The sequence below is a fragment of the Cherax quadricarinatus genome, chromosome 20 (assembly GCF_038502225.1).
Source record: "Cherax quadricarinatus isolate ZL_2023a chromosome 20, ASM3850222v1, whole genome shotgun sequence".
In the NCBI taxonomy this organism is placed as follows: Eukaryota; Metazoa; Arthropoda; class Malacostraca; order Decapoda; family Parastacidae; genus Cherax; species Cherax quadricarinatus.
In genome coordinates, this window is record NC_091311.1 from 43,275,020 (window position 1) to 43,287,795 (window position 12,776).

Consider the following 12,776-nt stretch of genomic DNA (forward strand, 5'->3'; position numbering starts at 1 on the left):
ACCTTTACACACATTCCCAAACTCATCCACTAACCTTTGCAATTTTTCTTTAGAATCTCCCATAAGCACAGTATCATCAGCAAAAAGTAACTGTGTCAATTCCCATTTTGAATTTGATTCCCCAAAATTTAATCCCACCCCTCTCCCGAACACCCTAGCATTTATTTCCTTTACAACCCCATCTATAAATGTATTAAACAACCATGGTGACATTACACATCCCTGTCTAAGACCTACTTTTACCGGGAAGTAGTCTCCCTCTCTTCTACACACCCTAACCTGAGCCTCACTATCCTCATAAAAACTCTTTACAGCATTTAATAACTTACCACCTATTCCATATACTTGCAACATCTGCCACATTGCTCCTCTATCCACTCTATCATATGCCTTTTCTAAATCCATAAATGCAATAAAAACTTCCCTACCTTTATCTAAATACTGTTCACATATATGCTTCAATGTAAACACTTGATCTACACATCCCCTACCCACTCTGAAACCTCCTTGCTCATCCGCAATCCTACATTCTGTCTTACCTCTAATTCTTTCAATTATAACCCTACCGTACACTTTTCCTGGTATACTCAGTAAGCTTATTCCTCTATAATTTTTACAGTCTCTTTTGTCCCCTTTCCCTTTATATAAAGGGACTATACATGCTCTCCGCCAATCCCTAGGTACCTTCCCCTCTTTCATACATTTATTAAACAAAAGTACCAACCACTCCAACACTATATCCCCCCCTGCTTTTAACATTTCTGTCATGATCCCATCAGTTCCAGCTGCTTTACCCCCTTTCATTTTACGTAATGCCTCACGTACCTCCCCCACACTTACATTCTGCTCTTCTTCACTCCTAAAAGATGGTATACCTCCCTGACCAGTGCATGAAATTACTGCCTCTGTTTCTTCCTTAACATTTAAAAGTTCCTCAAAATATTCTCGCCATCTACATATATAATATACATAATATATGTATATATATATATGTGGTCTGTCATTGACTGAAATGTCGTTATGTGGTGCATGACTGTATAAGTAGTTTCAAGTTAGTTTAACCCTTTCAGGGTTTTCGACGTACGTACTAGTACAGCTTATGCACCAGGGTTATTGACGTACTAGAACGCCTAAATTCTAGCGCCTTCAAATCTAGCGAGAGAAAGCTGGTAGGCCTACATATGAAAGAACCAGTCTATGTGGTCAGTGTACGCAGTATAAAAAAAATCCTGCAGCACACAGTGCGTAATGAGAAAAAAAAACTTGGACCGTGTTTTTGGATTAAAACAGCGACTTTGCACTGTATTTTCGTGTGGTATTTATGGTTGTATTCTAGTTTTCCTGGTCTCATTTTATAGAATGGAAGACATATTACAGAAATTGAGATGATTTTGATTGGTTTCACAATGAAAAGTACCTTGAAATTGAGCTCAAATTAGCAGAAATGTTCAATTTTTACCGAAGTTCAAAAGTAAACAAATCATGCCAAGCGTCCAATACACGTCAACTGGTGAGTCTAATATTCTTTCACAAGTGCACTGATATCATTTATACCATTTCTACACTAATGCAGTAGTCTGCATAACAGTAAATCTTTTATTTTTTGTAAGAATAAAAATTCAAAGTGGAAAGCAAAAAAAAATATAAGAGGGGCCTGGGGACATGACTAACGAACAGAGAACTTGTTATTTTAGTACCAGGAATGTCTGTCTTGTTTATTCTGGACCCTATTTGGAAATTGGCATCTTCTGAAATTTGTGTAAAATTGGCAAAATTGCCAATTTCTGACCACTTTATTGGATTGTTGAAATTGATAAATGGGTGGTTTTTTGTACTCATTCGATAGAAAAAAATGGAGTTCTAGCGAAATAAGCATGATTTTTGTCGACTAGTACACAGGAATTGGCTGAAAATAGGGCTCGAAGTGGGCGAAATCACCGATGCATAAACATCAGCAAGACCGCTAACTTCACGAGAGCATAATTCCATAAGTTTTTCATCAAATGTCATACTTTTGGTGTCATTATGATCGGGAAAAGATTCTCTATCATTTCATAAGAATTTTTTTTTTTTTTCCGAAAAATTTTCGACCCTGAGAACAAGTTTAGGAGAGGGCCTCTCGACCCTGAAAGGGTTAAGGCTGCCCAAAATGCTCTGCATAACCAGGGGATTTCTATAAAATATATCAATAATATCACCTTTTCTGTGTAAACCGTAAACCATTGTTTACAGACATGAAGTAGTATTTTATTTTTATGTGTACCACTATCTACCAGATCTATTAACCACCACCACCCCAAGAGCAATTTTTTTTTTTGTTAAAGTTTCACTTACAATTGTCTTTTCTGCACCTCCAGGGTCACTTTTATTCATTTTTAGTGCTATAATTAATATCTAGACAACAATGTGTGATGACATAATTGAAAAATAGACTGACAACCACAGACTATCATATGGTGGTATCCAGATAGATGGATCAGTTTCTTTGTGCCAAGCAGTGATGCTAGGCCTCCTTGCACACCAAAACAATGGTCTCAAAAATGGGGTGGAGGGACGCTTCATAATGGTAATGTGCACTAGTAATTCTGCCTCAGCATGACAATGGTAATGTTATGCTACTATTAGAAATGAAAAGGTAAATGTAAATCGCATGATATTGAAAACACGAGCTATGATCATTTGACTTGTTGAAGTATATTGTATGTATTTAAGTTGTATCTCTCTCTCTCACACACATGCATGCATGCACACAATACAAAAAAATATTAAATTACATATTGCAATACAAACCTTAGAGAAAATTGAGCATTTAGTGGAAGCTATTAAATTAAGATTTAACTTTAAATTTAACTTCAAAAGAATTAAAAGCAAATAAGGAATTAATGATATAATAATAGTAGGAATTATGATTAAATTTTAAAATGTTAAGGAACATGATGTAATTTGTAACTTGGAAGTGCAAGTTTAACGGCAGTTCAAGGAATTATTGGGAATTAGTCAACAAGTGCGTTGGTTCATAAATTCTCAGCTAATGATCATCTTGGAAAATTGTTACTTAATTGGTTGTACAGTATATAAAAGGTAACTCACATTCATTTTTCTTTTGCAGCGGGAGAGATTGAGTGTTAGGTGTAATCGGAGATGAGTGAAGGTAGCTGTGTGTTCACCCTGATCTCCAGTCGGTAGCTTGCGAAGGGCATAAGAGAAGCGATGGGCAGCTTCTTTTAAGCGACCCTTGCGACACAATGCTACTCCATCCTCCTGCAGCTTGTTGAGTAACATTACCCTGATCAAATAAACAAGGAATAATCATAAGAAAATTTATAGGACTTAGTTAAGGATTTAAACATAATAATAATGGAAAACCTTACTAATGCACATTAAACATGCCAAAATTATACACACACACATTTTAATGTAGAAAAAGTCAAAGAAAGTTGTCATGAAAACCAGCTTCATTTGTACCATTCAGAACCACTAGATTATTATTATTATAATCAAAAAGAAGCGCTAAGCCACAAGGGCTATTAGCACTGCAGGGTAGGGAAGGAAGCGAGGGTATTGGGCAGCAGAAGGGGGGAGGGGCAATCAGTAGGTTACAGAAAACAGCAGGGCAGGGGTGGATGGTAGCAAGAGATTGAGGTAGAAAGGGCTGAAGGTATCATCAGAGTTTGTGAAGTAAGTCAGTTGTTGTCAAAAAGTCAATGAGAGAGTCTGGATGAAAGGTGGGTCCATCAGCGAGAAGGGAAGGTAAAGAGAGAGCAGCGGAGCGAAGACGACGTTGGAGGTAAATTCTGCGTGCTTGTTGATAAAGTGGGCAGTCTAACAGAATGTGGCTGACCGATAATGGAACCTGACAGTTCTCACAGAGAGGAGCAGGGCGCCTCTCCATGAGATATCCATGAGTAAGACGAGTATGGCCAATGCGAAGACGGGAGAGAGTAGTCTCCCAACCTCGGCACTGATGACAAGAAGACGGCCAGTAACCTATACTCGGTTTAATAGATTGAAGTTTGTTACCGAGTAGAGTAGAGCAACGTTGTTGCCAACGGGTGTGAAGGTGGGTAGCTATTGCAGCAAAATAGTCCGTAAATGGAACACCTCTATATGAAACTGGTAGGTCATGTACTGCTGACCATGCAGCAGTGTCTGCCTGTTAATTGCCCTGTACGTCAACATGACCAGGGACCCAACAAAAAACAATATCTTTATGCTTGGTAGAGATGCGGCGTAGCCAAAGTTGGATACAGAGGACTAAGGGGTGAGGTGTATCAAATTTCTGTATAGCCTGTAAAGCACTAAGGGAGTCTGAGACAACCACAAATGATGACAAAGGCATAGATGCAATACGGATAAGTGCTTCAAGAATGGCATACAATTCAGCAGTAAAGATACTAGCCGAAGATAGTAAATGCCCTCATACGACGCTGTCCGGAAACACTGCTGCGAATCCTACGCCGTCAGAAGACTTAGAGCCATCTGTGTACACTGCAATGGCATGAGAATGAGAGTGGAAGTGGTCAAGAAAAAGAGAGTGGGAAGCTACCGTAGACAGTTGGACTTTCAAGCAAGGGAGTGAGAAAGAACAGACTCGAACAGCTGGAACTTCCCAGGGGGGTTGGCTTAGTGCTTCTTTTTGATTATAATAATAATAATTCCCAGGGGGGTAGGGAAAAGTGAGATGTTACATGAACATAGAAAGGTGGAAATTTAAGAGAAGACAAGAGCGAATGTAGGCGAAGAGAGAAGGGACGGAGCCCAGAACCATTAGAATTCATTGTGTTCATCTAAAATGCAAGTAAATTCGAACAAAAATACGACCAACGAATCCTGAACACGCTGACATTCTGAGTTCAAATACCCAGTAAAATAATTAACAAATATACTCTCTTAAGAAATGAACCTTCCATCTTTGCTACTAAAACTGTAAATAAACTAGACAGCTTCTAAACCATTTATTCAAATATAACAATCAAAATCTATGGTAAAATTGCTTAACAGTAATGTAGGCAATCAGGTTGAAGTAAACTTGGTCATTTAAAAAAAAAAAACTACATAGTGAACATAACTTATTACAATGCATTTAAACAAATATACTGAAACAAAAGTAATTACATATTCAAATGAGCCAGAGTTTTGCTAATGCACAAAAGTGAGAGATACCACCTACAAGTCAATATCTAAGTAACCTTCACACTGTATCATCAAAAATATTTTATATAATACCAGGCAATGAAATATACTTGATCACTGTACACTGATTAGTTGTACTTGTCCTACTATTTCATTTTTCATGTGAAACCATGTGTTACAAGTAGGAGACAGATAAAAAAAAATGGAATGCAAGCTTTCATTCCAGCAATAATATTAGTAATTTGAAAAGCACACAGATGAGATGCAAATCACTCTATAAAAAATGCATAGGTTAGTCTAGCTAGCAAAGCTACAATGTCTATATTCATAAATGAAATAGATGGATATGGTACTAGTACTGTATATGATATCTGAAAAATTAGTAGGCAAGATCTATTGTACACACAAAAATAAGTTTAATAAAATGTGTAAAACTTATGTCTATATAAATATTTCCTTACATAAAAACTATATTATATACTCTGCCATGGGTTCTATCCACACCTGTTCTGTGATTATTTACTGTACAATACTTTAAAATAATATTCAAGATAAAAGAGTTTATCAATGTAATTTACTATACAATTACAATAATACGTAAGAAAAATTTATAAACTTACAAGATATTTGGCTTTCCTGCAGCCATTGCCCAAGTGGCAGGGCCCAGCTTGGCACCGCGTCGCAGGAAGCACTGCACGGCTGCGGCATTGCGGGCACTAATTGCACGGTCAAGGGGTCTCATGCCATTGATATCCACATGCTCTATTAGTGATCCTCTATCAAGTAGAAACTGTACCACAATGGGATCACCCTGATAGGCAGCAAGATCAAGTGGTGTACGGCCAGACTTGTCTGCATGATTCAAGTCTGCACTACAGTCAGCTAGATATTGGACGGCATGAACATGGCCACGTAGGCAAGCCCAGCCCAATGGAGAGAGGCCTTCTCTGTCTGTTCGAGCTATGGAGGCACCACGTGAGATTAACAATTCCATAAGCCCCAGATGTCCTTCAGCAGCAGCTACCATGAGGGGAGTCCGGCCAGCAGCATCTGGGCTCTCTACAGCAACACCTTGGCTCAGGAGCAATTTAGCCACCTCGTAGTGACCATTGCGCACAGCACAGGTGAGCGGTGAAGCACCACGTGAGTTGACTTTGGTTATACATGCTCCAGCCCTAAGTAAGGCTGCTACCATTGCTGTGTGTCCTGCACCAGCAGCAACTGTGAGAGCTGTTTCTCCAGTCACATTGTCTTCACCATCAACACTAACTTCTGCCATATCTAAAAGGAACTCTACAACCTGAAAATTATAAATTATGAAACTGGACAATATTTATAAAATAATTATTGAAAACAAAAAGTATTTGTTACTTAAGTAATTGCTACTTATTCTGCACTAGTTTTTGGAATGATTATTTTTAAATGATGAATGTGCAGTACAGTATTTAGTTTATTATATACAAAAACTGGCCAGAATATAGATAAGATATTTATTGGCTTACATTGCTGTGTCCACTGGAAGCAGCAGCAACAAGGGCCTGGTGGGACTGATTCCGCAACAGATCATTTGGTCCAGGCCAATCACAGGATAGTAGGTAACCAACCACATTGAGGTGACCGGCAGCAGCTGCTTGGACCATTGGGGTGTGATTTTGTCGGTCTTTTGATGTGAGTGAAGCTCCAGCCTGAACCAAGAGTCTCACTACATCACAATGACCTTGTGCAGATACCAGACCCAATGCTGTTACACCTTCACTATTTGTCTGATTTACATCTGCACCAAACTCGATGAGAAGTGCTACCATCTCTGTGTGACCTTGATGAGCACATACTCCTAAGATGGGAGAGTTGTGCAGATGTTCACTTGGGTAGTCTGGTGAAGCACCCGCAAGGAGCAACAGTCTTGAAACCTGGAAAAAATGTATTGATGTTGATGCCAACTATTTAAACCTGTATGTTTTCATTTTAATAACTGATTCAATATGACAGACTACTTATGATGACTCCAATTAATTCAATTAATCCAATTAATCATAGATAAAATAAACTACGTATATTCTTATTTCATTAATAATGAGCACTCTGTTGTGTAGTGTTAATTTTTTTGTATAAACTATATACAGTGGTACCTCGGGATACGAACTTAATTCGTCCCAGAAGGCTGTTCGAGTGCCAATACCGAATGAATTTGTTCCCATAAGGAATAATGTAAACTAGATTAATCAGTTTCAGACACCCAAAAATAAACTTACAAAGCACTTACATAAATACACTTACATAATTGTTCGAGTTCTGAGTTGTTCATATCCCGAGGTACCACTGTACTGTTCTATACACCAGTACTCATAAATTTCGTACACTACCTTGGTATTAGGACTGTAGAGATTTCTGGTGCATGCGAGTGCCTGCGATACGTTATGTGAAGACTGTGCAAGCCACAGTGCCTGCAGATCACGGGGTGATAGAGGAAGAGCTCGTGCCATGTTTTTGTAGACATGTGCTTTCAGTATGTGGTGGCCTAATTCTAAAGAAGCTTCGGGATCCAATGGCCACTCAAGACGAGACATGCGAAGAGCCAAGTTAGCATGACCAGCTCTTGTGTCGCAAACAAATTTAGCAGATTCTCCTTCAACACGTCTTGCTAACCATTCACGAAGTGCTGGATGGAACAGCATGTATGTGTCATCTAGTCGTTTCACCAAGAAAGAATTAAGTACTTTGAAACAGTTGAGAAATTCCTCCCAGGACAGGAACTTGTAGAGGAGTCCAGCATTAACAGAATGATAAATTTCTGGGAGTGTAAGTGGGTTAAGTGATGCTAAAACCACATTCAGAATAGGCTGAACCTTTTCAAAGCTTCTAACACTGGGGAATCGAAGATTAAACAAGAGAAGAAAAATTTCATTTAGAGACTGTGGGAGAACCTTAAATGAACCAGATTTCATGACAAGATGGCCTCTTTCTACTAAGTCTAAGATGAGCTTGATGTACAACATTGAGCCTTTACTCTGTGAGGCCACATACTGGGTAAAGCGGTGCTGAGAGGAGCCTCCTTCTATCTTCCCCTGTGTGACTGTAATATTTGATCTTATAGTAGGAGAATGCATACAACGAAAACCTACGTAATCACAGAGATCACGGGCAGCAAGATCAGCAGCAGGGTCAGCACGCTGATCTGGATCAAGCGAGATTTGATGGAAAGGCAGAAGGCGTGTCAGGTCAACTAACTGTGTTCGAACACTAACTACCAATTTGATGAAAGAAGGTAATTTAACAGCATGACGGGCAAGGAATGAAGCGAGTGTATCCGCATGGTCTGGACGATGGTACTCAGCCTCACATATGCCATCTACCACAATTATGAGTGGATCTGCCCCAACTTTACCTAGGCGTCGAAGATTATGGAGGGGCTCTAGGATACCTTTCACCAGTGCTGTTGATGGATCGCTCACACAAGCCGGCAATGCCAACAGTCCTTGTGTCTGAGGCTCGGCCAATAACAGGTCGCGGTAGGCATGAAGCTGTGGCGCCTGGCAGAGTTGAGCAGCAATGGAGTGAACAAAGTCAGGAACAAGACAAGTTACTGAATTTTCAGCTTGGCAGAAATGATAAGCAACAACTCTAGATGCCAACGACTTGACACCTTCTGGTATCAAACTCATACGGCCATACAATGATCCACCATTTTTACTGTATGGCTCTGAAAAATAAAAACAAAAAATTATTCATTTTAATTAAATATTCTGCATTCAATTTATGAAAAGATAATTCTTTCTACTGGTAATGTTACTTTTAAAATATCTAGACACATACAGTACAGCCTTTCCTCACTTAACGACGGAGTTCCGTTCCTAAGGCCACATCGGTAAACTAATTTGTCGCTAAGTGAGGAATATACTATAATGGTAGCAGGTTTGTGTCAACCATGTTTGATTTTGTTTTAATGTCACCTTTCCACCATTTGTAACATTTCTGGCATATTTTTTAATGTTTATACAGTGGTGTATTGTATATTGTATTAAACAGAATGGAGGAAATCAGCTCTAATATACATTATTTAGGTATGCATACTGGTCAGAGAGCCCATTGTAAGACTGAGGTGTCGGTAAACGAGTATGTCACTAAGTGAGTAAAGGCTGTACAGGTCTCCCTCAACATTCGCATTTTCAACTTTCGCAGGCTTCACACATTCGCGAATTCCCAACCACCAAATTCCCAGCTGCCAAACCATATTTAAGTTTCCGCCACCGGCGAGTCCCTACTACCCTCCCTCCGACCTCCACAACTGGCAGCCAGCCCTCCCACCACTCAGTGTGGTGAGTTTTGTTTGTTCATTATTTGCTATTAAACTACAGTATAAATAATGTCAACCCATTCATGACTAAATGTTAGAATGGCTATTCGGACAGGTATTGGACGGTGACATCATATGTTTACTCTTGAACATGGCAAAGAATCAAACATTTCTGCTACTGCTAATAATAATAATAATAATACAATAGAATTGAAGGAAATTGTATAAAAATATGAGGGTTGAAGCAGTGGTGGAAGAAGTGGTTGAGGCATCATCAGTCAGTGTGGCTTTGTTTATGCTGGAGTGAGCATTAGTCTCCACGCCCTTCCAAACATTTCACAATAATTCATTGAGCATGACTGGAGTGGTAGAGGAATTGATAGAGGCAGTGGTTGAAGCAGCAGTTGAGGCAGTGGTTGAGGCAGTGGTATTTAATAAGATCTTTCTTTCTTTCAACACACCGTCCATATCCCACCAAGGCAGGGTGGCCCAAAAAGAAAAACAAAAGTTTCTCTTTTTAAATTTAATAATTTATACAGGAGAAGGGGTTACTAGCCCCTTGCTCCCGGCATTTTAGTCGCCTCTTACAACACTCATGGCTTATAGAGGAAGAATTCTGTTCCACTTCCCCATGGAGATAAGAGGAAATAAACAAGAACAAGAACTAGAAATAAAATAGAAGAAAACCCAGAGGGGTATGTATATATATGCTTGTACATGTATGTGTAGTGTGACCTAAGTGTAAGTAGAAGTAGCAAGACGTACCTGAAACCTTGTATGTTTATGAGACAGAAAAATGGACACCAGCAATCCTACCATCATGGAAAACAATTACAGGCTTTCGTTTTACAGTCACTTGGCAGGACGGTAGTACCTCCCTGGGCGGTTGCTGTCTATCAACCTACTACCTAAATCAGATATATGTTATTAATAATAATAATAATACATATTTTTAATAACATGTATTATTATTATTATTATTAATAACATGTATGTTATTGACCACTGCCTCTACCACTGCCTCAACTGCTGCCTCAACTGCTGCCTCAACCACTGCCTCAACCGCTGCCTCAACCACTGTCTCTACCACTGCCTCAACCGCTGCCTCAACCACTGCTTCAACCGCTGCCTCAACCGCTGCCTCAACCGCTGCCTCAACCGCTGCCTCAACCAATGCTTCTACCAATGCCTCTACCACTCCAGTCACACTCAATCTACAAGCACCAAACACAATGAATTATTGTGAAATGTTTGGAAGAGCGTGGGGACTAATGCTCACTCCAGCATAAACAAAGCCGCACTGACTGACGATGCTTCAACCACTTCCTCCACCACTGCTTCAACCCTCGTATTTTTGTACTATTTCCTACTTCAATTCTATCATATTTTTATTATTATTAATACGATAGAATTGAAGAAGGAAATTGTACAAAAATACAAGGGTTGAAGCAGTGGTTAAGGCATTGTCAGTGTAGCTTTGTTTATGCTGGAGTGAGCATTAGTCTCTGCACTCTTCCAAACATTTCACAATAATTCATTGTGTTTGGTGCTTGTAGACTTAGTGCAACTGCTACATAATTAACCATGGGCCCAAAGAAACTTGCTAGTGCCAGCCCTTTGGTAAAGAAATTGAGAAACACGATAGAATTGAAGAAAGAAATTGTACCAAAATACGAGCAGTGCGCTGCAGTGGTTGAGGCACTGGTATTTATTTATTTATTTATTTATTTAGAAATTTGAGCACACATACAGAGGTACAAAAAATACAGATAAGAGCAGCATGCCAAAGCCACTTATACTATGCATAGCATTACGGGCTGGCTTAAAATTAACTTAAGATTAACTAAGCAATGATGATATCAGTGATAAAACTTTAATGTAAACAGATTACTATAAAGCACAAGTGAGTATTACAAAGACAGGTCATATGGTTGTATGCATTGTTGTACATTCAGTAGAATGGAGTATTCTGTTAGGTAGTGTATTTAAAAAATAATAAAGTTAGATTGGGTTTTAGGTTTAACATTTATGTGATATAATTGTGAGAAACCTTTAAGATATACAATTTATAAGGTTCAGTTATTCAGTATTTATTTGGTTTTGGGTGAGTAAGTGATCTTTGAGAAGAGACTTGAATTTATAAACAGGTAGTGTTTCTTTTATATTTACAGGTAATGAATTCCAGATTTTAGGGCCTTTTATGTGCATTGAGTTTTTGCATAGTGTGAGATGGACACGAGGTACATCAAAGAGTGATCTGTGCCTTGTGTTATGGTCATGTGTTCTGTTGAGGTTGGCAAGGAGATGTTTGAGGGGAGGGTTAATATCAGAGTTAAGTGTTCTATGTATGTAATAGGTGCAGTAATAAGTATGGATGTTTTGTATGGTGAGTAGGTTTAGTGTATTGAATATTGGTGGAGTGTGCTGCCTATAGTGAGAATTATGACGTTTTCATGTATTTTATGATTGTTCATGGTTCAACAAGTTAAGGAAGCAGTATTGTATTATATTTCCCTACAATATATTGGGGCACCAAACATTCGTGAGTTTTCAACATTCGCATGGCTCTTGATCCCCAAACCCTTGCGAATGTTGAGGGAGACCTTATATATATTACTTTTTTATTACTTCAGCTATTGTGCAACATCTATGGTATGTAACAAAAATAACTGAATTAGTGTCCAGTAAAATATTATTTTTCTTTGGTTTAATGATAGCTTGGAATTACCTCAATTTAAATTCTACCTTGAATTATGAGAGACTTTAGCACATCTCTATTACACAGCAAAATAGACTGACTCATAGACAACGCATTCACTATCACATGCTCCATAGCTTTCTCACCAAAAGGGTAAAAACATAATTCTGTGACGACACTAACCTTGATATATAGATTCATCCCTCTTGCGGCCAAAGCAACTGTACTCGACCAGCTGGAGAATAGCAGCAGTTTTCCCAGCACCTACACTGCCAATAATGATGACACCTCTGTTCGTTGGGGCCTCAGCAGTAAGGTGGGCTTCAATCTCTCTATAAAGCCAGGCACGGCCAACAAATAGTGGATCTGGGTCCTGCTGTGGCACTTCAAAGAATAGTGGTCGTAAGCTCAGCTGTGCACCACGGTAACTGGCAAATCGCACTGCAGAAAAAATGTAAAAAAAAAAAAAAGCACTAAAGTAATGCTATCAGACAAAAATATCTGAAGAAAGTAACCATCTTTAGAATAATAACCAAGTATATCTACATCTTTGAGGCTTTATTCCCTTCAGAAACCTGAAGGGAATACAGCTCATGCCTAGTGCAGAGCTCCTCTGTTATGCTCTACACGAGTCAAGAATATAGAGACCTA

General features: G+C 38.9%; 1 protein-coding gene across 10 annotated transcripts in view; it reads right to left on the bottom strand.

The window, feature by feature from the left end:
* Window positions 1-12,776, bottom strand: part of rols (rolling pebbles) — a 191,396-nt gene that overhangs the window by 14,745 nt on the left and 163,875 nt on the right. For all 10 annotated transcript variants that reach the window (XM_053781426.2, XM_053781424.2, XM_053781430.2 and 7 more), the window contains 5 exons: window positions 12,309-12,566; window positions 7,497-8,833; window positions 6,636-7,043; window positions 5,754-6,433; window positions 3,091-3,286 (listed from right to left, as the gene is read on the bottom strand). In XM_053781426.2, the coding sequence (XP_053637401.2) occupies window positions 3,091-3,286; window positions 5,754-6,433; window positions 6,636-7,043; window positions 7,497-8,833; window positions 12,309-12,566 (2,879 nt within the window). The remainder of the gene's footprint in view (window positions 1-3,090; window positions 3,287-5,753; window positions 6,434-6,635; window positions 7,044-7,496; window positions 8,834-12,308; window positions 12,567-12,776) is intronic.